Here is a 26,130-nt window from a genome sequence, read left to right as displayed (position 1 = left end):
AGTATCGCTCGACGGGTAGACCTAACCTAACTTAATCTAACTTCGCTTGGGCAGTATCCGCCGTCGCCGGGTCTCCCCGAGAAATGGCCACGACAACCTTGAATTTTTTTTCCCCTTTGCCGATGGTTTCAGCTGTACTAATTAGCCCCCTGGCTAAGTGCCGCGCCGTTGTCAGACCACGTTGTCCCTCCGTGACGGATACTTCGGTCATCGAGGTGATCGCTCCAAATCTCCATTCTCCCCACAAAAAGGCGTAGTTTCATTTTGACCACATTTTGCAATTGAATCGGTCAGTTACAAAAGGGCTCAAGCGCCAAAAATGAGAATTTGAGAAAAACAGTAAAAAAATTTCAATCAGACCCACTCTGAATCTTTCAGTACAGAAAAATTCTCATGTGTGAAGGCGGCAATTTTGAGATTTGAATATGGTTGTCTCAGAAATTTTCGTGTGATTTGAGCCGAGTAAGAAGAAAAAAACGAAGTGGCGTTTGAGCCCTTTTGTAAATGACCAATTCAATTGGGATCTACAATTTTGAGTACAATTTTAATTTTAAATCCTTGCCTTCTAGGAACTGGAACCTCAAAAATCTTCATTTTCGGTGTTATTTACGTAAAATAAGTGGGTGCCAATTTTGAAACCACCTAGTGCGACAAAAAAAAAATTAAAAAAAAAATAAAAAAAAAGGTAATTAACTTTTGGTAACTGATCTTCATTCGTGCACACTTGAGGATAAGACACACAAATATCAAGCTGTTTGGCTGAGAAATAGGCGAATAAGGGTGAGAAAACTAAAAATAGTCATTTTTGCCAATCCTAACCTTGGGTGGGGGAGTACAGGGTGAAAATCTAACTCAAGAGTCAAATGAGTTAAGCCCTTCCATGAAAGCACCTGCCTTTATAATCCGGAACTAACATTTTTGGCTCATCTGTAAAAATCCTTATGTGCATAGAGAAGCTAATAGTACATACGTTGCTCCTAAACGGAACCAGAAATCATAGTTCCTAATTGCAAAATCCAGTCCATTCGGCGAAACTTGGCGTCTCCGATGGCGGGTGCCGCCTGATCCCATCCTACAAGGAAGGTGCGAATTCGAATCCGGATTATGCATGCTGGATCGCTGATTGCTGGTTCGGAGGATAAATCGACGGCTATCAGCAATTCGGCAGTTGGCTGCTCCACTGATTCGCTCACTCTCGCTTTTACACCACCGGGCACCGGTTTTCCCTCCGCCCTCCAGATTGTTTTTGAAGCAAATTAAGCTGCTCCTTAATTCGTTGTCTACCCGACATAAAGGCGTAACTACACTCTGCGATGAACCCTGTGTTCCATATGTTTCAATGCTTTTCCGGGCTCATCTCAACGTGTAGTTACGCCCTTATGCCAGTCAAGCGACGAATTGATGGAGGATCCGACTAGTCTCGCCTATGCAGGTGGAAAGATCCTGGCGAAAAACTCGAGAGCCAGGAATTTTCTCCACTTCATTTAAACGGAATTTTGCAATGGTCAGGTTCACTGTAGTAATAGACTCGTGTTTTGGTGGTTTAAGGTGGATCTTCATCACTGAGGAAAAACTATGGTTATAATTACCATGTTAGTGGTGTTCAATATGCACTCTTAACTAGTAGTGGCCATAACCAATAATTGTGATATTTTTACTGGAGCAATCGTACTTTTACAAGTGTGCGGTAGAAAAATTAACATTTAATGGTAAAAATATCTCTATTATTGGTTATGGCAACTACTAATTAAGAGTTCATATTGAACACCGCTAATATGGTAATTATAACCAAATTTTTTCTCAGTGCAGCTTTTGCGCGATGCATTCTGACTACGATCGATATATCTCGAATTTTAACCCCTAGGTGAATTATTTGGGGAATATGTAAATTTCAGTCTGCAGATAAACCTTTGAGGGATGTTCGTGCCGAAAATCATCCTCCAAAATCTAAAAACAAAGTCAAAAGTACTGTTTCCAACTAACCATCGATATCGATACATTTAAATTGGTCGCGAATTGAAAACAGTACTTTTGACTTTATTTCAAGATTTTGGAGGATCATTTTCGGCACGAACACTCTTCAATGATTTATCTACAAACTGAAATTTAGATTTTCCCTAAACATTTTTGCAAATTTTTCTGCGCATATTGCATTTTCACCAGGAAAAATTTGGCAACTTCTAACCGGAAATGTCACCAATATTTCTCCCAAACTCATACAAATATCAGACAAATTTTCAACAAAAATTATGCAGATTTATTTTCGTAAAAACAGAATTGTTTGAGTCAATTTTTCAACCTTGGAATAAAGTTTCGTCCCTTCGTGCGGGAAACTGACGAATTTTGTGAAAAATGCTTGAAAGTCCGCCTTTGGAAATTTTACACAATTTTTAATGTCCTAATAATGAGTTCGGTAGAAGATGTGTCTCATTGTGAATCCTACGTGTTCTCTTGCTGCGGTGATTTTGTCGCGTGATGAAACAATAGCGTTAATTAAACCGCAATTAAGCCATTAAAAACAAATCTGCTCTCAGATGCAGAAGGTAATGTCTGATTTGTCATCCAACCTCATCCATGCATACAACCAAAATCATGTGGTAAGGGGGGGGGCATAGAGAAAAAAGCGGCAATAGATCACGCACGAATTCACGGAACATTTGAACAAGATTGCAACCCGTTGCATTTTTAAAACTGGTGCGTGAAAGGGAAAAATTGCATGTTCTGTGCCCAGCTTTCCTCAGATTTCATCTACACAATGTTGCACAAAAATGAAACGGCGAACGGAAAAATTGAGTCAGTTGCGCTGCTAACTGAGTTTTGTTTTTGGTGATAAAATCCGAAAATTTAATTTTAAAAACATACAAAATTAAAAATATAAAATTAATTCGAAGGCATGGTTTCAGGTTCAATATTCCAAAATTAATAACCCCTCCGAAAAAACTGTGACTGGCCTTATCCATCAGGTAGTTTCTCTGGCTGATGAATGGTTTTGATTTTAGAGTGAACCGTGAAAAAATTTGGTTTGAATTTGCTTACTTTAAAACAATTTTTACCTATTTTGAAAAACTGAAGGAGCTCAATCGGGTTCTCCTCATGGCCGGATTTACTTACTTGCCGCCCATGGGCCACCTGTTTTTGCCGCCCCCTTCTCATTCGTTTTAAAAAATCAATAAAAACCATCAAGTAAACGTGTCGGAGGGGTGCATAAAACGCGTTTACTCCTGTTGGACACATTTTTTGCAAAAGTCCTGTCAGCACTACCAGCAGAGGTTCACAGAACTTTGCACGAAAGTTAAGTTTCGTAAACCTATCTCTGTGTGGACAAGGCCTTCCATTTGTATGAAATGAACGAAAAAATGATGCAAGAACAAACATAAATGCGATTCAATAATTTTAACTTCCGCGCCGCGCCGCGCTGACTGCACTGTTTTGGTGCAATGCGTGAAGTATTCAGATAGTCTTGTAGGCGCTATGCGTTTCACGCCGACCGCTGCTGACCGCACTGTGTTTGACGCAATGCGTGAAGTATTCATGCAGTCTTGTAGGTTCTACTATGTGTTACATGCCGACCGCCGCGCGGAGAGCTTCTCCTTTTCATCTCAAGTCCTCGTCATCATTGCTCTCTGCGCCGCCGCGCCGCTTCATGCCAAATTGCGAGTTTGGTTTCTTAACTCGACTAATTAAAGATGCTGTCTCTTGTATCACCGAAAGACGACAAAATTAGAAAGAACTTTACTCTCAGGAAATGAGAGATTTTGTTAATTTTTCTCGTTTGTAATTTTTTCTTTCTTAAACCGATGTTTTTTTATACTTACATTTAAAAAAATTCCAAAATTTGCCGCCATGTGGCCACCCCTTAAATCCGGCTCTGGTTCTCCTTGCATCACTCACATCAGTTTGGTACTTTGCTTTAAAAGCAGCCTCTATTCACTTGGCTTGTAAAGTCTGACGTTAAGGAAAGAACTTTCATCAATGTAATTGCCCTTCAACTACTTTATGTACTTTCTTTGAGTTTTACAATTTTTATCATCAGAAAACTCATTATCTACAAAAATATGAGAATAAAAATGATCGTTGATAACAAAACTTTCAATTTCAGAGGGAGGAAATTGAAATGAATGCTGAAGCTTTTTTAATCATGAAATTTTATTAAATTTTACAGTCAGCTTATACGAATGATGAACTTCAACGAAGAGTGTTGCTCCAACTCTACCAACGGAATTTAGGGCAATTTAGGGACGTGTCACGTATAATGGGCCGTCTTAATTTTAAATTTCTAAAATCTTCTGTACTACTATCATGCCCTCCAGAAAAACATAGTTGCCAGTATTTCATCCATTTCTCGATCTAACTTCGAATCATTAATGATTTTACTTGTTTTCGGGTTCATATTTTGCATTTCCAACGCACTTTTGATCTTGCTTGAATTGCGTCGCTCTAGATATGTAGCTTTTTTCGAGAGGCTAGAATCAGATTTTCTTTTTGAAAGAGAAGTGATCTCATTGGGAGTCTTGATATTCCTGCAATATTCTGTTCTTGAATCTCTGTTGGATCTTTCATACAAATTTCTACTTGCAGATTGTCCGTGGCTTTCTTTACCTTCATTGGAAGCTTCATTATCGAGAGTGGAAGTTAATTTTAGTGACCGTTCCTCTATATTTTCACGAGGGACGACTTTGCGGCCTAAACCCAAGGCTGCTAACACCTTTGGTACCCTCTCAAAGGAAACCTCATTTATACTGGCAACATCATAATATTCTTCATAATTGTTTGACTCCATTCCCGATACAGCTGAATCCGATGGTCGATCTTGAAGTACCCTCCAAATGTTGTCTTCTGCTTTCGAGATTGTGATGGAGGGAATTTTATACACGCATGGACTCTTAATGCTGCTTATATCTTCTGGTATTATTGATGGTGTGCATTTACTCTTCTCTATGTTCTGAGATTGCCTGCTATCAGTAAAGCCTGCATCTGTGACAAGCTTTTCTGATAAATTCAGGAAAGGAAATGTGTCTTTGAATAATATGTTACTGTCTTTGTTACTTTGCTGGGCAGAGTTTTCAGATGATAAAGGCAAAGGAATGGATTGTTTAAAGCTCATAGGCTTTTCACCTAGATTAATTCTCTCAGATTTATTTGAGAGTTTAAAGAGCGATACAGTATGTTTAGGACGCGTTACACTGTTGAATTCACTCATTACTGATTTGTCACATAAACCGTAAGAGGACGATTTGTCTGATTTTGATGAAATAGGTTTCGTGTTAAAAGTGTCAAACACTTGCGTAACTATTCCTCTATCTTCTGGAGGAAGAGATGGTACCCTTTCTAAAGCTACCACACACCTCTTGAGGGCTACATTTATCGGAATCTTGATATCACAGAAATCACTCCCATAAAATTCTGTTAGTGTTTCTCTGGCTGGCCTTTCTCGTAAATGTCTGCTTGAAGGAGATTGTACATTATGTACATGCGAAGTAGAGGAAATTCTTTCAAAATTTGAAATTAATTTTGATGACTGTTTCTTTATGTTTTCACTAGGGAGGACCTTCTTGCCTAAAACAGAGGTTTCTAGCAATGTCTGTACCTTTAAAGAAGAAAATTCGTTTTTATTGGCAGCATCAAATCTCGTAAAAGTATTTGATTCTTTTTCAGGAAACCCTAAAAATTCTTCCATGGCTAGTGCTGCTTGGTCCAATGGTCTATCCTGAATTACCTTCCAGATGTTGCCGTCTGCTTTTGAGATTTTGATGGAGGGAATTTTATACATAAAGGCACTCTCCAATGAACCTCCACCTTCATCGTTTGGCATTTTTGATGGTGTTTTTTCTACGTGTCTGTGTTGAGACTGCCTGTTTTCATTGAGGCCTGCATGAGTGACTGACCCTTCTGATAAATTTAGAGATGAGGAAATTTTCTTGAATATCATTTTTAAGTCTCTATTACCTAGCCTGCAACTTTTGACTGAGTATTCAGATGATAAAGGAAAAGTTTCACTTTTTTTAGAGCTTACTGGACTTTTATTAAGATGAGTATTTTCGTGTGTATTCGAGAGTTTAATACTTAGTTTTGTATTCTTAGAACGTTTTATACCATTGGATCTAGTGACAGCACGTGCGCCAATGGTACCGTCATGAGTAATCGACTCTCCTACTTTTGATTTGTTGGTAAACTTGTGGAATTTTTGAACGAGTGAGCCTTTGCCTTTTAGAGGGCGAGATGATGTCCTCTCTGAACATATCACACATTTCTTGAGAATTGCTCCAATTTGATTCTTGTAGTTGAAAAAAGCATTCCTATAAAATTCATTTAGTATGTCTCTGGCTGGTCTTTCTCGTAAATATCTGCTTAAAGGAAACCGTTCATGCGAAGTAGAGGAAATGGTACCAAAATTTGAAATTAATTTTGATGAACATTTCGCTCTGTTTTCGCAAAGTAGGACCTTCTTGTCTAACACCGAGGCCTCTAATGCCGGTACCTTTACAGGCAAAAATTCTTTTACACTGCCAACATCAAACCCCTTGAAATTATTAAATGTTTTCTTAGGAAACGGGAGAAAATGTTGCACTTTCTTTTCGGTTTGATCTAATAACTGAAAAACTATCTTCCAACGGCTGTTGTCCACCTTTGACACTTTTAAGGAAGGAATTTTACGTATGAATCCACTTTTTTTGCTGATTCTATGTTTCGTTATTATTGATTTTGTATATGCTTATTTCTTCCTATCTTTTGCGGTTCTGTTTTCATTTGAATTTGGATATGTGCAACTAGATATTATGTTAAATTCGGATGAAAGCATTTCTTGAATAATATTTTAATGCCTTTACTTACTTTCGGAGAGATCAGTCGCACAACGAAGGAAAAGCTCTGTATTTTTCAAAGTTTCTGGGCTTTTATTCAAATTAAAGTCCTGTTTGATACAAAAGTTCAACACGTGCTGCAGTAAGTTTAGGCTGTTTCTTACTGATACATACCAATCTCTGATTTATTGGTTGAATTATTGCAAGTCACTCATCTGCTACTTCGATACGACGGGTTTTCTCTTTTTTTGTGTTTTTGAGGGAGCCATATTGTCCTTTTTAAGATATGAAACATTTCTTGAGCATTATACTTCTTTTGAAATCTTGATAATATAGATGATCTCTCACGTGACTAAAAAGAGAAGAATAAAAATCACGTTAGTTTGGAATTCCACGTTAGTTCGGAAAAAGTTTACAATCATTATCGGCCCAACATTTGTCAGCAAAAATAACTGACTATTCTCTCATAGCAGTGTTATTCCATAGGACAGGTGTATTATTTGAAATAGAAACATAATAATAACTTCATATTATGAGACCATAAAAAAATGTAGTTTAAAATATTCGGAGGAAATTTGAAAACATCTCCCTTTTAATTTGTGGATCAACATTTCCAGCTTCGATGGGGTAGTAAAAAGTGGAAAAATTCTGGAAAAAGAACCGTTTAATTTCCAAAGCAAAGCATATCTACCTAATTTGTGAAATATTTTTTCACATAATCGTTTCGAACTTTAGAATGACTCTGGAATACACACAATGAATCAAAACATTACAGAATTAGACCAAACGACTGAACATTCTGTGTGCTGAGACTGGAGAGTAAAGCACTAATATAACAAAACAAGCTACTAAAATGTTATCAATCGTCAATGAATAATGGGGCTATCGGCCATAATAGCCTTTTCGGGCAGTTCCATGAGATGTGATTGCATAAGTGATGGTTTACGAATGAATCAAGATTTTCATTAGGAGGTCATGCACAAGCAAACCACGAATTTCTGAGCTTTGCGCTTTGTGAGTTCATCGTATGCCAATTCGGATGTTTGCCACGTTTTAATGCGGGAATGTGTGTCAGATTTTCCACTTGTAGAATTTAGATACAGCATTTAGCAATAAAAAACATGCATTTTTGTGTACTGTGTTCCGGTAATTTTTGTATAGTTTACCTTTATCTGCTTAACAAATGTACTTTGGAAGAAAGTTATGCATAGTTTTCTTTAGAATTTTAAATCAAATTAAAATTGTCTAAAAAATTGGAAAACAAACATTTATTACTTTCTGTATCAAAGAAAATTTGGCAACGCACCTGAAGGCTCATACGATATTTTTCCGTAGCATGTCAGCTTGGCTTAGGCAGTTTTCGATTATTTTACTGAAGCTTCTATCCAGCAGGTCTTTAAATTACGTAACGCACTTTTTCGGCATTTTTGACTTCCCTTTTGCTTTTGTAACGCTTTTGTGACGTATAGGTCCCTATTTTTTAACACGTAAAAACATAATGGCGTAACGCTCTCTTCGGCCCCCTCCTCTTGCCTCCCTCTTGCCAATTGTAACGCATTCGCATCCTTACATTCATCACACATCATATTCATCATCACATTCATTTGTGAAAATATTTATAAAGAGGTTGGTAAGATTTGTATTTTTTATGTCTTCTAGATTTTTATTTCAATTTTATTATTTGGAGGATAGGGGACTTTGGCGGCTGGGGGTCGCAGAGAACCAAAGAGCGCTATAAAAGCGGCTTTACACATACATACATTTTATTAAAATTTTTAGAAGATAATACACTAAGATAGCCCGAATAATTTAACTAGAAAAAACACCAAACGATGGGTAAACAAGGCTAAAAACATGTTGCCATGTTGTTGTGATTTTTTAGCCTTGTTTACCCATCGTTTTGTGTTTTTCTAGTCAAATTTTTTAGTTCAATTTAACTGATAATTTACAACAGAACAGGGCAAAACGGATAGAATATCTGGGAGAAGCATCGATTTCGCGGAATCCCTCTGCCGTGATCTCTCGTCGGCTGAAGACGCAGGGGCGGTGAGTCGACCTGGTGGCTCGTGTCGCGTGCGAGACAATTAGGCGTTTTTCACGGAGGCATTTAGGACAGTGCTCACGCAATGCCCCTTGACTCCCACAGGAAGAGAAGCAGTCGCAATGTCAGACAAAGGATGCACAAGTGTGCCAGGAGCGTGATCGGAGCACATCCCGAATTTTGGAGCTAATTAGGACACCGTCGTGACGCTGCGGGCTGGATTGACAGCAGGAGCGGTGGCGCAGGCGGTTTTTGCTTTAAAAATCATTCGATGCTGTGACGACTATTCCAGTCCCACTCCATGCTTAATCTGGAAGAGAATAATCAGATGATTTATCTGCTAATTTCATTAATTTAAGGAGAAATAAGATCTTGAGCCTCTAAGTATACGTGCTGTAGCACGGCTCGATCTCCTTTTTTTGAATTTTTCATTTTTAGCCATGTTATTGCGAAAAATCTGCAAATCTGTTTTTGCCTATCTTCAGCAAGAAATTTTTTTTCACGAAACACAAAACAGAGTACTTTATCGAGATACAAATTTGTCAAAATGCATATTGAAACAATGATCAAAGATGCTGAGGGGGATCAATGGAAAATTATCAAAACATTGAAGAAAAAAAAAGGGGGGGGGGGAATGCACCATTCAGACCGAAGTTGAGTGATGAGAATCAGTTAATTTTTTATCCTTTAAAATGCGTGGTCTAGTAAACATTTTATTCCTTTATTTCATTAAAATTGTATAATTGATATTTCGTTCAGGACTTGCTTTCCAAAGTAAACCACCCGTTGTAAGAATCATTTTCTGTGTAATATTTTAAAAAGAAAACGGAAGGTGATTTTTTTTTCTTCTAAGTTGAGATATTGTCTAGCGACTCATTGGAGGCGGCCAAGTACACTTTTTCCAAAATTGAGTCATTTTTGCCGGAAACTCGAATCGTCCGCCTCATTACCAGCTGATGCAGTTCGAAACGCTATTAAAATCAAATTATTCTTCTCATCTTGCGACCCGAGAGAAAGTAACAGTCAAAAGACGCTCTCCGAACCTTCATTTTCAATATCGGGCCGAAAGTGAAAATAATGAGGAAACACTTTCCAACGCGAGCGCAAAACGGAGCATCCCCCGAAAATTGGGATCATGCCCATGAAAAGGATCAAAACAGGCGCCTGATTGATAGCGTGGAGCAGACGTTCAAGAACCCGTTGTTCACCTGATAAACGCACCGGTGGTTGGTGTCGAAACGAGGGCAGCGGATCCTTCTGAAACAAAAGGAAACGGCGCATCTTCAGGCCGCATCCCCGAGGATCAATATGCGAGACAAAGGTAAACAAAAAACCACCCCGCAACCTATAAAATTGGAAACGCTACGTCTAACAGGACCCTAGCACCCGGTATCGGGGTACAGTTAAAAGCTAATTTATCGGAAAACGTGTTTTTATTAATATTTATTTGTGTTTAATTTTTGTTTCTTTAAATTCCCGAGAGAGAGAGAGAGGGGAGCTGTTATTGTTCTTGGGGTTCAAACACGGTCGGGGCGTCATCTGGGAAGCAGCCACCCCCGCCCCGAATCAGGATCCCCCCCTCGTGGAGCATCGTCTGTGACACGCGCCCATCCTAGAATATATTACCTCATAGACAGTTTTATTCCCCCTCCCACTCGGAACCGGTCGTTCTTCTACCCCTAGGCTGCCCTCGGGGTGGAGGGTGGTAGCCTACCGCCGGCCTTCGAATTTTTCACTTATTTACAGCTGCTCTGGTCAAGATTTCCCGACTGCTGAGGGGGAAGAACTCACTGATTGCGTTTGTCTGGCCGAGCGGTTTGGTCTCGCAAGCTGATGGGGAACCTCGATTGAGTGCACGTGTTTTCATTTTCGCAATATGGATTTGAAGATGAGCCATAGAGCAGTTATTACAGTTATATAGCAGTAGTGTTGCAGTTTATTTTTATTTACAAATATTTTTTTTGCTATACTACTATTTAGTAGATGAGTAAAATGACATACTATCAATTTTATTAGATTTGGACTATTAAGATTTCTATTTTTGATATCTTATTTTATTCTAGCGTATTCATAGTCAGTCCGTCAGCAGCTCATTTCCTCTTGAAGCAATAAGCTCCATGTTAGAGTGGGCCAAAAAAAATCCTTGGGAATTTTTGCGAGTAGTAGAGATATTTTTTAGGGTAAAAAAGATTGACTTACATTCAAATTGCAAAAAGAGTCTTTTATTCTCTGAGGTTTCAAATCGGGCATATCCATTTTCGTCTCCTCTAACTTCACCATTTTTTAGTCGATTATACCTTGTAATTTTTCATTAACGGTATATTTGCGTAACGGCTGGCAAAAAAACTTTCATTCAACACCAAATGAGGCTTAATCCCAAAATTTAGCTCAAGCGGAGCACTTTTTAAGGTTCCAAAATGGATTAAAATACGTAAGAATTCAATTTACTGAAAATTGCAAGCTGTCGGAAAATGTTGATTTTCTCAACCGCTTTCACTTCCTAAGCACCGTATAGTGTCCAACACATTTTTTTGGCCCATGAAAAAGCCTAAAGAGTAATTACTTTGATATCCTTAGGTTCCGGAATTCGATTATCAACTTGAGCTGAAACCGCAAGAACAATCAATCGCTCACTCAACAGTACTCACTGCAAACCGTGTTTTTCGCCGATCGAAAAGGCACGGGAAACACCAAGGTTTGCTGCCGAAAGTCTGAGACTTTGTCCCCAGACACAACATTTTGGACGCTTTCACGTGATTAGGACAGTCCCTTCAAAAAAGTTTTTACAAATCCTCTCCCGACAACTTTGCCGCATTTGCAACCATAACGGTTCGCACTCATTGCAAATCTCGTTTTCCGTCAATTGAGGTTACACGTAAAGCACGAATGTGTGTCACTAAAAACTTGATGTAGAAATCTCTGGTGCGGGTTCAGGATGAGCGTTTTTTTTAAAATAACAAGGCCTCAATGCGTCAAGCAAGTTGCATTTGTCGGTACGCCTACTTTTCTAAAGCAGCGTTAAAGTCTCTGAGGTTATTCATGTACTTTGCCGTTTTGGCGACGATCTCTCGTCTAGTTAAGTATGATCATTATTTTTAACTAATCATGTCTCCATGCGTCTTAAGCAACTCGTGTTTGTCGGCATGTCGGTATACCTACTTCTCTGTGCCGCGTTAAAATATCTAAAGTGACTCCTGCATTTTGCTGACTTGGGTATCCTTCGTGAGGTTCAGCATGATGCAATTTTCAAATAATTATGTCTCCATTTGTCAAACAACTCCTCTTCATCGGCGAGCCTTCTTCTCTGCGCAGTGTTAAAATCTCTGCTGTGAGTCCTGCTTTTGGGTCCAATTTTAAAAATCTTCGGTTTAAATTAATGCTGTTAGTACACTGAATTAAAAGGTACAATTAGTTTTTTTTTCTATTATTATTGATTTTTGAGAAAATTAACAGGATACTTTAAAAGATTACCGTCGAATATTTTCAAGAAATGGCTCTAGTTTTAGACACTAGAATCAATACTTTACGTTGCCTGTTAAACAGCTCGTTATCATAACCTAACCTAACCTAACCTAACCTAATCTTCCATTTATCGAGGTGGAGCAACTTTGTACGTGGTAAAGTTGCTGCAAAAAAGGGGTTGTACTTACTTTTCGAGGGAAAAGCGTGCTAATCCCACATGATTCTAGAGGTGAAGTAATAAATAAAGCAATGGCGAGGCGTGAATAATCGATTATCGATATTTCTCCATTTGAATCTATGGTAAAAAATCGATTATTAAGGTGTTCGTTGCAAACACCCTGTTTATCGATCATTTTCCTTAGGTCTAAATGGCAGATCAATCGATATATCGCAAAGCACACCACACCACTGAAATGAAGCACGACGAAGAGGATATAATATCTACCGATGGGCTCGCAATGTAACAGATATCATAAAACGTACAATGTACCATATCGGTTCAATCAAATCCGAAGCTGATGGTGTGATTCTCAGGATAGATAACTATTCGAGCTTCTGGGTTTGTTTGTTGTCTCTCTGGTGAATTGAAGGCGAATTTCAAGTGGACGATATCCTGTTTAAGTATACATTTATCCTCTCTCCGTTGACTTAGAAAAGTTTATGGAGCGGGATTCATGGTGTTTTTTTAATACATAACTTTTCGCACTCCTTGGTAAGTATGTTGCATATGCAGAAAAATGAAGGCAAACTGCAGACGGACGATACCTACCAATAGATTCATAAAATCTTTTATCGGTTCAATTGAAGTTTATGAGGTGTTTATTTCGCTACATTAGCATGACAGACTAAACAAAACTTGAAACAACCGCGGTAATCTCAGCGATATTAACTATCACTTTCGATTTCAAACGGAGTCCACGTGATGCTTCAAAACTTTAGCGACGTATAAATAATTGATCCATCCCCAAATTCTCAAGGAAGCAATAGGTATTCCTCTCTCGTCCACGCTGGATCTTCCACTAAAACACAATCTCGGAGCTGCTTTAACATTAGGAGCAAATAATCGCGGTCCATAATTGGTCTGCGGTGCACACACCCAGTAATTAAGCGAAGCCGAGTTCGGTATGCCAAATTCTCGAGAGAGATGATTCTCGTGCGCTGCCGAAAAGGAAAAAAAAATACATGGGCACAAAACAGCAACCTGTTCGTCTTTCATAATTACACCGATTGAACGGAGCAAACCAGTTGCGACGCTGTCAGATCTTTATAATTATGATCGTGTTAAAAGTTTTTTTTGGCAGCATCTGCACAGTTAAATGTACGACACATAGAGACAAGATTCTTTGTTTCGGTCGCAAATCGGCAAAAATGCTAGAAGTTCAGGGCAGTGTTCCGAGCATTCAACTGTTCTACTGAATTGCAACAATAGGGATCCGAAATATCTGCTGCGGGCGTTGAATTATTTGGGATACGGTTGTTATCAAGAACATTTTTACTTTGTAGATGGATCCAGTTTATCTTAGAAAGGAACTGAAGCTGGCTTTTTGGAGAAGCTTTTTTTATTTCAACCGGCCTCTAGAATTCTAGTATACTAGTGAGAATGCGTTCAAATGACGCACCAGCTCAAAAACAAGATGGCGGATGGGGGCCTCAGATGCTCACATGTTTAGATCAGATTAATCCGTGATACATTTATCGAATGTGTCTGATGTCAACGCACGGAAGACGATCGTTTTTCTATATTTTTTCCCGGTGGAGTAGTTGTCTCAAAATTTATAGTTGAAATTTTAGTTAGCGAGTTATTTCATCTCAACGGCGCCCTTCTTATTCTTTGGGGAACTTAAAAACGCGCCTACATGGAAAACAGCTGAACACTTCTCTGATACGAATGTATTAGAGCTTTTCCTCTCGTTTTCTTCCATTGATGAAACTTTGCATTACAAAATTTTAATTTTAATTTTAATTTTAATAAACTACAGTCTATACGTGCTAGTCCATTTATTTTTGATCAAGAGGGTTAAATATTTTCTAAGTTTTTGTCTCAGTATGGCAACTATGGAACACTAAAAGATCTGTGCAGCTGATCCAACAGGACCCAAAACACGACCTGCAGCCGTATAAGTAGGAGGATTTTACGACGACCTGCTGAAGAGATTTGCAAAATGGGTTTGTGGGTTTTCGGCTATTCCCGCCCTCACTTTTTTCCCCATTCAGAATGGGAGAGAAAACATGCCCCACAAATGGATCCTACAATTTTTTTACTTCGGAAGGATGAGCGGACACTCCTCGTTTTATGTTGATTTTCTAATCTGGGTTATTCAGCAGCCTTGAGAGAGAAAAGATTGGATGCTCTCTGATAGTCTCTGGGGCACCGCCACTCTCGTTTCTGGCAGGTGCTCGTAAATGAAAATGCAAGTTTTACCTTTGTCTTCGTTCCTGCCTTAATGGAGGGGTGGGCATGATTTACTTTCCATCTCTGTGATGTTCATCAATTAAAAGCCTTTGAATTTGCATGATTTATTACTTCGTGGGGGCACAAAGTTCGTTCAGACGGACCGAACAGTTCAGTTGAAATGACTGAACTGGGTGCACTAACACTGATTCGTTGGTTTTGACTGTTTGTTGTGATTTTCAACGACCATTCGCTCATACAACTGATTTTTTCACCTCCACGAAAAAGTCTTGTATGGATGGAAAAAGCGCAAGAGCGCTCAGCCCGAATTGCTCGGTTCTGTAATGTGAACTATTTATTTTCTTTGTAAGGTAATAAGACTCCTCAAATGATAGGGAATATTGACTGTACCAGAATTCATTATGGTATTTTAATTTTAATCATTACAAATTCTTAATTTTCTCAAAATCAATGATGATGATCGCCAGCTCCCTAACCTACCAAAATTCTAATTAGTATTCAAGAAGTTTTGAAGGAATAAAATACGAACAATTAAATTATTTTTACGAAGAAAAGCCAATTTGGGAGCACCAATTATTAAACAAACAAGTCAATTACCAAAACTTCCATACATTCAAGTCGCTTTTACAGCGAGCCCGGGCGTTCTGCGACACCTAATCGTCATTCTGGTCTATCGATCCATCTGGTAAATTGCATCTTGTAATTTCTTCTTGAATGCCACCTATCCACGATTTCGCTGGACGTCCCCCACGTCTCCTCCCTGGAGGAACCCAATCTAGTACCTTCTTAGCCAATCTGTCATCCGCCATTCGTTGAACATAACCATACCAGACAAGCTGTTTAGTCATAATTTCATGCACGATATTCAGCTCGGTGTTCATGATCTCACGGACTCATTCGTTCCTTCCGTAATCCCTCCTTGAGATTCCGGCTGATCCTCGCCAGCAATCCATCTCAGTTGCCTTAAGAATCCTTTTGGTGCGATCTTTCCAAATATTCAGACGCAAAACCCCCATTATCCAAACAAAGATTCTCCCCTTTTATCGACGAGCAGGGGCGGACTGGGAGTCGAAAAGTTAGGAGACGACGTAAATGTGGGGGCCCCTCCTGTCGGTCGGGGGCCCCTCTAAGAAGGTCCGGGGGCCCTCCTCCGGAAAATTCTGAAAATTCCACACTTTTTAAACGCAATTTTAAGCATTATTGGAGTTAAATTCTATAGTACTTGAACTTCAAAATAACCCTTTCTCAGGATTCTTCGGGGGCCTTTTCATCACATAAGCTTTAGGCGACCTTTCATGTCTCTTAGAAACAAATTTTCAAGGATTTTGGAGCCCTTTAGTAACTGAAAAGGATAGGAAAATTACAACATTGGGGGGAAAAAACGATGACTCGAAAAAAATTCGCGCGAGGGCCTCTTCGGGACCTCCGCGGCAAATTTTTAGGAGGCGATCGCCTCCCTGCCCCCCTCCCCCATGGCCACTCCGCCCCTGTCGACAAGAAAGAGAGCAAGGGATGTCAAATGAAGGGGTAGAGTACCCCTCGTTGCGGGGAAGAGGGAGTGGAATGGGTGCCCCGTTGTCCGATGCGTGGACGTGGACGTAGAACGTAACGCTCGATGGGTTTCGGGGCTGGGGGCGCAGCGCGTGGCACAAGGATGAGCAACGGCGTGCGGCTCTGTTTTCACAGATCTTTTAACCTGTCATTTAGCTCAATCGCATTACGCACACTCACTCAGCGTAATCACATCGTAACACCACCACATCCATGGCTCGAGCCTCGCTTGGATTGGGCGAGTGCGAAGTCGCCAGCGTAACGGACGATGGCCACCCGGTGGCTCCGTTGTCAGGTTCACGCATCTGTGAGTCCACTTCCATAACATAACATGGCTCTTGGGTATGGACTAACCAACCCTTACGGTCAAATGCAGATTGAAAAATCTCTGTCCATCCGTATGCTTCTCCACTGGAAAAAAAAATTGGTCATGTGAACAGAACGTTCGGTGTTCCATATCATCCTAAATATTCGGTTTGTCAAACTGAACTTTCGGTTTGTCAAACTGATCTTTCGGTTTTTCACAGTGATCTTTCGGTTTGTCAAACTGAACTTTCGGTTTGTGTAACCAAACATTCGGCATACATGAACACACTTAGTTTGTCAGTTCACTTTACCGCATAAGTTCGGTTACACGAACCGAAAGCTCAGTTTGACGAACCGGAAGTTCAGTTTGACGAACCGAATTAGTTGGGATGGTATGGAATACCGAACTTTTTTTCCAGTGTCGTTTCAATAAGATTACTCCACTGAAAAAAAAGTTACGGGCTATGTAGACATACCGCCCGCGTTCCGGGCTCAGAGGCCGGAAGTTCCGGGTGCTGGATGCAAAATGAAATTGCACATAAAATTCCATTTTACTGAAATTGTGAAATTTCGTTATCAATGTAATAACTCCAGTATTGATAGGACATTTTTTAATCTCAAATCATACAGCAGTGCGAACTGCGAACTAACCTTCGGCAACGGATTGAACAATCAGAGGCGCTCAAATCCAGGCATTGACCAATCAGAGGCCCTCAAATAAAAAGTGATTGTTTCGTTATACTTGTACGTGTAATTTTGAGAAAAAGTTCAAACATCACTTTGGACCCGAATAAATCCTTAATTGCGTAATGATTGAGCGATTTCAACTAATCAAGTAATGAAAAGTCAACTCATTTCGCTATGGCAATGATTAAATAGATAGTTCATTGGCTTTAAAGAGCTGAAAAATTTTTAATGGCAATTCATTTTTTCAACATAGTTCCCGCCACAAGACGGCTTTGAAAATTACCCACAATTCAATGGAGCATTCATCATGTGTCAGCCGCGGAGTTAGGCAACCAGATCATGAAGCACGATATACACATACAGCGCTTAATTAAAGTGATATTAAATGATATATTTCCAGGTTTTACACGGCAACACCGCGCATTAGGGATGAACCATGGTCAGAGAACCGTGTCGCGGGGCCGCAGCGTTTGCCTGACAACGAAATTAAATTACTCACGATTGTAATTTTAGATTGGTCGACTGCACGCTCCTTTTGATTTGTGACCACAAAAAAGGGGTGTAATTACGGATATTCTTGTCCTCCCCTATACCTCCGAAACAAAACAAAATTTGATCCGAAAATGCGCAAAAAATGTTGACTGTTATGTCTATACGCTCGTACTGCTTAGGTATCGATGAATGTGACGAAAACACAAATCGCAATTCGTCGCTCCTTTGACGTAAGGATTATCTCCATTCCCACGTGAGTTCCAAAAAGCATTGCTTTATATGGATACCAGGGCTCACGAGAAAATTGGGATACGCCTTTACGTGATGGGGTGACGAATTGTATGCTTAAAAATCTCCGCTCCAACTTCATTTCTCTGAGAGGGTGATTCTAGACATTACGAAATCTGTAGAGAATATTCTTGAGAAGGCAAAGAAAAATCTCACAATTTTTGTGCATACCAAAGATGATTCGAGACCACATAAATTCCTAAAAAATCAAATACAGACGGAAAACTGCCTCGTTGCAAACCGAGGCACCTGATTTTACAGTTTCACCATCAGGATGTGGTGAGCTATACAAAAAATAAGTCGGTAAAGTTGGGAAAATGGCAACACTGTTTTTAATTTAAATGCTCAAATCACGTGCATGTTATTTCTACAGTCGAAACACAAAAAACGCACTGTCATGTTTTTCAGTATCAAAGATTCTGTTTGGATTCTAAAAAAGGGAAGTGACGCTCATCCTCACATACAATGTGTCGAATGTCGGAAACTGATAAGTAATGAACTGAGCACCAGGCTCAAGCTTTTATGCAAGAATTGCAGCATGCACCATCTCAACGATGAGAATCATAATTACTACATATGTAATTTATTGTCACCATTAGCGAGGCGTCAATGATCGATTATCGATTTTTTTCCATTTGAAGCTGTAGAAACGAATCGATTATTAAGGTGTTCGAACAATCTGTTTATCGATCCTTTTTCATAGGTTTAAATGACATATCACAACGCATCACACAGAGCAGTGAAGCACACCACGCCACTGCTTATCACTATTTCCTGTGCGATTGTCCTGAGACTTATATGAGCAATGACCTTCCTTGATGAAATTTTATCCGCTTATTTTGGTTCATTGTTGCTTCAGCCACAAGTTACATCATGTAGACCGTTCAGTGTTTTCTTTTAATAATTTGATTTATGGTGTGCTTTTCCTTTCTGCGTCATTTTAGCGCCTTAATGAATATTTGAAATGTGGGGTCATTTGCATGATTGAAATTTTAAAACAGTGTCGAAAAAAGTTATTCTCAAAGAATTCAAACATTTACAGTTTGAATTACATTACATTTTAAATGAGTGAAAAAATAAAAGCAAGCAAGTGTTAAAACCAACGGCCTCGGTCGAGAGACTTTATTCGTGAGGAAAGCTTACCTACTTGCACTGTAGGTAGGACATCTTCGTTCCAAACCTGTAAAGCATCGACGCGCAATGTCGGTGACAAAAATCACGAAACACATTTATATCAACATCTAGGCCGAGATGTGGATCTAGATTTCTCCTACTTTGGGACAGCCTCGTTGTTCGGAAAAATTCTCACTCAATTCCGGCTACGATGCAAAGACATTCTCATTCGAAGTTTCGGAGGTGAGTTAAACATTTGAGTCTCTCGGTGATCCTGGAGAAACTTTTTCAAATGTCTCATTTTCAGTTTTTTAAGGATCTGGTATGTTGAAATATATGTCACCTACAGCGGCCAGTTAAATAGTCAATCTCTGTCGTTTTTTAATTTAAGTTGCCCCCGAGAAACTTGTACCCGAGTTTTATCAATAGACTTTTTTAAGGTGTATCTTTTCATTTGAAATGAATGAAAATAGTCTCAGCGCATGGAAGAAGTTCAGGATGAGAGCGATCGTCATCGGGTTGGGTTGAAAAATCTGAATTTAAGATTTCGGTGAAAAAATGTCTCTAAGTAGTATTCTGCGTGATATTGTGAAAAGAAAACAAATATCAACTGCTTATATTTGTACCTCGTATCGCGGTCCATTGCGAATAGTTTAGTGTCAATAAACAGCGTATATTGTTGCAATATAATCCGGAACATTCGTACGATGGAAGTGATGGATTGGAATTTTAAATAGTTTCTTTCCAAAACTAAGTTCCCGGCTTCGAAAACTGTAAACTGCCACGGTTACAGTTTAGTTGGATATTTTTGGGCCCTTTCCTGTTCCATGAAACCAAAATGTTTTCAGAGCTTTCTTTTTTGCTCTGGTCGCGTCCTCTCTGTTTCAGGGTTTTGCGGACCAAGCTTACTTTTCTCGTCGACTGTCACTTATACAAATTTCAATTTGACTCTTTTCAGGTCTCGATCCAAGTTTCGGTCGTGGTCCTCGACTTCAAGTTCTTGTAGCAGTTCCAATTCAAGATCTTGCTCACCAAGAGAAAGTGATTTCTCCGATGACGAAGAAAGCAAATCGCTATCACAAAATAATTCCTTCAAACATTTTAAAATGTCTTCAAACTCCGAACAGCCTTGGAGCCTCAGAGGGCCGACAAGTTCTTCGAATCTAATCAGAGAAAAAATTTACACCAATTGGCAGTCTGGGCTCCAAAAATCTCTCACTCCGTCCAAAGTTCCATCAAACAGACGGACTGAGAATTCAAGAAAAGAAAATAAAGCTTCCTCGGACGATCTACGGGCATTTTTGACACTTAAGCGTAGAATGTTCAATTTAACAACTCATGATCTCAACATGGTAAGTATAAAAATAATGTATCACCGGGAGGTTCGCCCTCTGGTCGCTCCACGGCCCAGCCCCTGGAGATTTACGTCACTGTCAGTCCGGTAAGAATTATCGAGAAAGTTTGAAAAATGCAATGCAGCAAAAAAATTGAATTTGAAAATGATGCCGTGCTAAGGGAGAACGTCCTAAGAGCCATCAGGCGTTGCCACATTTCCCTCGACAATATACGTATTTACAAGGTAATTTGTGAATATCTCTACTGATTTTACAGAGGACTTCATTCGTAATTTGATCTAAAAAGTCAGAAAATTTTAAGAAAAAACATTTATGACTTTCCTCAAAAATTAATAGTTTCTGAGAAGAAGTTTGGCAACATTTGAATGCTCACACGGCGTTTCTTCTTAGCAAAGCAGGATGGTGTGATTATGAAAGGAATAATTAACAATAATTGGACTACATTTTTCGATAAGGGACTAATAATGTATGCTCTTATCAGACCCAAGTGAAGTGGAATAAGTATTATCCTAATTTGTCTAACCTTAAAAATTGTATTTTAGTTGCGATTCAGTTTAAGATCCATACCGTCATTTTCCGTTACCCCTTTTGGAATTGAAATCATCCAAGAATATCCAGTGTGATTTCTTCTAGGCTCCTTATTTGACGGAGGGAAAACATTATAAACAAAATAAGGCGATATGAACGAGCTGAGATGCCTTTCCAAAAGACAATCTCGACTCTTGAATAGTGCGCTGAGCTTAAAACAATGGAAGAATATTTGAAGTTGGGCTCGGATCCAACAAACAAGTAGTTTAACTCTTTTCTGGGACGGATTGCATAATATACGTTCGAGGAATACTCTGATCGCTCTCTTACCTAATTACGAAAGCCGTGTATCGCGATCGCTCGATCTCATATTTCGCCCGCAAAATCTAGTGTATGCAACCCGGCCAACCGCAGAGTTAAAACAGTTGCATGTTGGTTCCGAACCCAAGTACGTATACCTCCCCATTATTCTTCTCGTTGTTATGAGTGAGAAGAGCGTTCCATTACCCCTGATGTTTAAAAAAAGGTTCAGATTTAATCGAAATGCTAAGTATAAATATTCCTTGTTCGTTTACCTGAACCGCAATCTGATAAAAAAAAGCACGGGGCATGAAGCAAATGCAAACTTGCAATGCAAATATAGAATTTGTATGAAATCTATTAATTAGAAGGTGGATTAAGATTCACGGTCAACTTATGGACCTTTAATGTCTTAAATCGAACCCATTCTAGGGAAAGAAGAGCGTTTCAAATACAGAGGGAAAGAAGGAAGTAAAATTTAAAAGTAAGTAAGTAAGTAAAGCAAAAATTAAAGTAAAATTTTAAAATCGAATGGTGATGATTCTAACTCTCTAAATTTCTTATTTACGAAGAATGAAATGCCGTGAATAATATCCGTTAATATTTTGTTTTTGGCGCAACTTTCTGCATTCAATTTTCCTTCGTTTGAGAGGGTAGGCAATATGCACTCCCAAGAGTTTAAATAGTGGTATCAGAATCTTCGGTCTTGTTTATTTATGAGTGCACATATTATCAGTGCACTAACCCTTTCTACCACAACAAGTAAAGAGAAGAGAATGTGCAACAGAAATTTTAGATGTATTTTGGACCCTTCTTTTTCCTTTTTTTCTTTCCCCACTTTCTCTTTGTATTCTGCTCCCTCGTATTCTTAATGTTAGACCGACTTAATTAGAAAAGAATCGGCCCATCTTTGCGAAAAATGGCTCGAGTGAAAAGTTTAGCACCACTATTCATGTACTTTACTGAAAACTTACTGAAGTGATTTACTGAAAACTTACAGGACTCAAACAATTTGAACAAGATTACATCTCTCCGATCTGAGTCTTCCAAGTCCTCGCATATTCAAGAAAATGTGATTGCAAACAAACCATTTGGGCATGAATCTAACGAAGATTCCATCCAGCAAAAATTTAATGATGATATCAACGCCAGTCACTGCGCGCCAGGACCGATCGAGTCAATGGGGAATTTACATACATTAGTAAGTGAAACGTTTCTATCTCAAGCCATCAACAAAGATCTGAAGGCAGAAACACATGCATGGGATCTCTATAATTACAAAATTCCAAAAAAAACAGTCGTCGAGAAATGTTCGATGAGCTCAAAAACCACAACAAATCTCTCTCAAAAACAGAAAAAAGTAACCGCGCAGCACTGTCATATTTTCAATAGAAAACCTATCGTATCAAATACAACAGATAACTCAGTTTGCAACAATTCAACCGATAAATCTGCAATTGGTAATTATGGCGGTAAAAATCACCCTAAAGATTCTAAAGTACGGACTGAACTCTCGTGTAAAGCAAATCTTTTTCATTTGAATAAAAAGCCACCAAGCCTTGAAAAATCCGAAACTTTTTCTTCGTCATGTGAACATGCTACCCAAAAATGTGGGCGCAGTAATGGAGACGGTAGAATAACAAGCAAGAAATTGTGTCCATCCCTAAATTTAGCAAAGGATTCAGGAACACATCCAAACTCAAATGAAAAAAGACAGTCGGTAAGAGCAGAAAAAAATAAATGTATGTCCTTGATGTTACCAAAACATGGGATCAGCATGAAACGGACATTCAAGCATAAGATTCCTTCCCCGAAAGTGTCGAAGGTGGAAGACAACCTTTGTCATAAGATAATTCAGCATGGACCATTGGAGCAAGTTGAGCAGAAAACTAAATGTTTTATTCCGTCTCTTGAAAGAGAATCAAATAACCACAAGGAATCTGTTGCTGGTAAGAAAAAAGAAGTTTCATCTGTTAAGACACTGAAATCGTTAGCAACCTCGGTGTTAGAAAATAATGTCCTCCCTCGTGTAAGCATAAAGAGGTTGTCATCAAAATTAATTGCTAATTTTGGCACTGCTTCTTCTACTTCACCTAAAAAACCCTCATTAACCGAGCAGTTACGTGAAAGATCAACCATAAGCATAGAAGCAGATTTTTATGGGAGTGCTTTCTCCAATATCAAAATTCCAAAAGGAGTAACTCTGATTAAATGTGTGGTAACTTTAGAGAGGTCATCGTCTCTTCTTCTAGGGGGTGAAAAGATAGCTATGCCAAAGTTTCACAACATCATCACCAAATCGTCTTCATCAAAAGCAGATATGTCAGCTCATGAGAGTTCAAGTGGCACACCAGCAGTCAGTGAATTAAGCAGTATGAAGAATTCTACAGGTGAAAACCTAAGCACTGGACTTTTGTATAAAGTAGAGGATACTTATCTGAGTAATCAGCTAAATGGCTGTAATCAGGTTAGCACATTTCCTATATCATCAGAGCACACGGTCAAAAATTGCGGGCAAACTAAGGACAATGACATATCTTTCAAAAACAAATTTGCATCCTCAGATTTATCAAAAGAGTTAGTCACGCATGCAGATTTCAATGGAAACAGGCAGTCTCAGAGCATAGAGATAACACCATCATTAATTTCAGAAGATGGGGGTAACATGAAGAGTGCCTTTGTGTATAAAATTCCCCCCATCAAAATCTCAAAAGGAGACAGCAACATTTGGCAGATATTCCAGCATCAACCATCGGACCAAACAGCACCAGAAACGGACAAGTTACTTTCGCCACCTGAAGCAGAAGCAAACATACATACGGAAACTGACACCACCGATATAAACGAAGTTATATCTTCAAGGGAACCAAAATTGTCAGCAATCTTGACACTAGACAGGGATGACTTCTCTCGTGAAAACGCAGAGAAGTGTTCACCAAAATTAATTTCGAATTTTGGCACTACTGCCTCTATTGAAAATGAGCAATCATCATCAGAGGGACAGTCACGAGAAAAATCAAACAGAGAACTAATAAGAGAACTTTATGGGAGTGCTTTCTCTAATATCAAGATTCCAATAGGAGTTACCCTAAAGAGATGTAATGTAACTATACAAAGGGTATCATCTTCTCTAAGTGACAAAAGGAGAGTTATGCCTGAGTTTCACAACTTTTCCACCAAATCTAGTTCATCGAAAGCAGGTGAGTCGTCTCATTGCAATTCAAGTAAAGAAAGAGCAATGAGTGAATTTGGCAATGTGAAGCGTTCTACACATGCTAAATCACACACTAAATTCTCACAAAAAGCAGAAAAAATGCATCTAAGTAAAAGGCCGGGAAAATTCAAAAAATGCGAATATTTTCCCGTGTTATCAGAATATTCTGTCCCAAAGTGGGAAAAAAGGAGCAGAAACAATGAAATATCATCCGACAAAATGTTTCCATGTCTGGATTTATCTGAAAAACCAGTCACAGATGTAGATCTTAAGCAAACTCATAACAACAATAAAAAATATTACACGTATAAGATTCCTCCCATCGCAATTTCAAAAGCAAACGGCAACATCTGGAAAGTAAAACAGCATCAACCAATGGATTCAGCTGTATCGAAATTGGGTGATTCTCTGCCGATGCCAGAAACAGAATCGAACAGTGGAAAATATGATGCTCCCAATTCGAATGACGTTTCATCTAAGAGCGCATCGAAATTGTTATCAGCCTGGGGTTTGGATGAGAAGGTTGTTCCTCAAGAAATCGTGGAGGAATGGGCACTAAATTTAACTTCCACTCTCGATGATTTGAAGCTTCTAATAAAATTACAGAACCCAGCGAACAATCTGCAAGAAGACAGTTGCACGAAAGATAAAAAAACAGAGACCTGAGAAAGAGCTATTGCGTCAACTGTAATATCAGTCTTATAAATCGATATGTATCGATTTCCCATGTCTCGATGATATCAGAAACTACACCAACTATCAGCTGATATTGTTTTAGGTTACTTTAATGGCTCGAATCCTGTTTGGCTGAAAAATGAGTTCCTGAAAAATGGTTTTTCAATATACTTTGAAACATTATTTACTGTAAAATCAGATTTTTCCCCCTTGATTATTATATTCTTTTGTCCTATTTCTTGGTTTTTACAAAAATTCTAGTCTTCAAAATTTTTAGCTGAATTCTCATTTTTTTAAAAATTCTTCTATTATTTATTACATAGTTAAATGAATTTTAAACATCAATTTTTAATCGTGTATTTTTCTTACTTCAATTTAAAAGGAAAAAAATACCTTCAAGTGTTGCAGTAACCAACTTGTTTTTTTTAAGCGTGCCAGTAGGGCTCGCTTTTTGAAATCACTCGGATGTACCATAGTACAGCACACCGATCAACCAATGCTATTCAACGGGCCGTCCAAATATTTTTTTCCTCGGACCCGTTTTCTTGTCTTTGAACCATTATACTGTCAAGCCCTGATGGTCTCTTACCAAAAAACCGAATGAACTGCTAATTGGGAACCCTTGAGAACATTTTCCTGTCAAAACCGTATTATTTCATTTGACAAAAACCTCATAGAAGCTTTCTTACGCTCGGAGGACTCAACTCTAGAACCTTCTTTCCCGCCAAAACTGTTGAGCCAATGAGCGTCTTGCACTGCAAGTGCAATCTGTGATGAGCCTCGTGACTCTTTATACCACGTACTAACCGTGGCCCCTGCAGAAATCCACTCAAACCACTGCAGTTATCTCCCGATATAGCTTTGGGTGTCAGGTTTCGAGCAAGGCAATAAAAGACGGCGAGGAG

At 39.0% G+C, this 26,130-nt stretch overlaps 2 protein-coding genes across 7 annotated transcripts; one reads left to right on the top strand and one right to left on the bottom strand.

Annotated features, from left to right (window-relative positions):
- Window positions 1-3,838: 3,838 nt before the first annotated feature.
- Window positions 3,839-8,246, bottom strand: LOC109029703 (uncharacterized). 2 transcript variants are annotated; one of them, XM_019040287.2, is made up of 2 exons: window positions 8,107-8,246; window positions 3,839-7,152 (listed from the first exon to the last, which is right to left on the bottom strand). In XM_019040287.2, exon 2 carries the CDS (start codon window positions 5,927-5,929, stop codon window positions 4,298-4,300), a length of 1,632 nt encoding a protein of 543 aa, XP_018895832.1. In that variant the 5' UTR covers window positions 5,930-7,152; window positions 8,107-8,246; the 3' UTR covers window positions 3,839-4,297. The 2 variants fall into 2 exon arrangements, with proteins under 2 accessions (XP_018895832.1, XP_018895831.1); XM_019040286.2 differs by lacking the exon at window positions 8,107-8,246 and adding an exon at window positions 7,492-8,022.
- A 48-nt stretch (window positions 8,247-8,294) lies between these two features.
- Window positions 8,295-25,840, top strand: LOC109029660 (uncharacterized). Of its 5 annotated transcripts, none has more exons than XM_072302891.1 (3): window positions 8,295-8,426; window positions 20,112-20,505; window positions 22,337-25,840. In XM_072302891.1, the coding sequence occupies exons 2-3, from the start codon at window positions 20,260-20,262 to the stop codon at window positions 25,214-25,216; spliced, it is 3,126 nt and encodes a 1,041-aa protein (XP_072158992.1). In that variant the 5' UTR covers window positions 8,295-8,426; window positions 20,112-20,259; the 3' UTR covers window positions 25,217-25,840. The 5 variants fall into 5 exon arrangements, with proteins under 5 accessions (XP_072158992.1, XP_018895769.1, XP_072158991.1 ...); XM_019040224.2 differs by lacking the exon at window positions 8,295-8,426 and adding an exon at window positions 18,841-19,396; XM_072302890.1 differs by lacking the exon at window positions 8,295-8,426 and adding an exon at window positions 19,375-19,475.
- The last annotated feature ends 290 nt before the right edge of the window (window positions 25,841-26,130 follow it).

This window comes from Bemisia tabaci, chromosome 7 (genome assembly GCF_918797505.1).
Source record: "Bemisia tabaci chromosome 7, PGI_BMITA_v3".
Lineage (NCBI taxonomy): Eukaryota > Metazoa > Arthropoda > Insecta > Hemiptera > Aleyrodidae > Bemisia > Bemisia tabaci.
The sequence above is the reverse complement of the archived record's forward strand: the minus strand, read 5'-3'. Positions and strand labels throughout refer to the sequence as shown.

Bases quoted from the DNA above. Each gene is read 5' to 3' on its own strand.
- LOC109029703 (XM_019040287.2), bottom strand. From the start codon at position 5,929: ATGATATTCAAGAAAATTTCCTCATCTCTAAATTTATCAGAAGGGTCA.
- LOC109029660 (XM_019040224.2), top strand. From the start codon at position 19,365: ATGCAAAGACATTCTCATTCGAAGTTTCGGAG. The intron at 19,397-20,111 runs GTGAGTTAAACA...GACTCTTTTCAG, and splicing joins TCTCATTCGAAGTTTCGGAG to GTCTCGATCCAAGTTTCGGT. The intron at 20,506-22,336 runs GTAAGTATAAAA...GAAAACTTACAG, and splicing joins CAACTCATGATCTCAACATG to GACTCAAACAATTTGAACAA.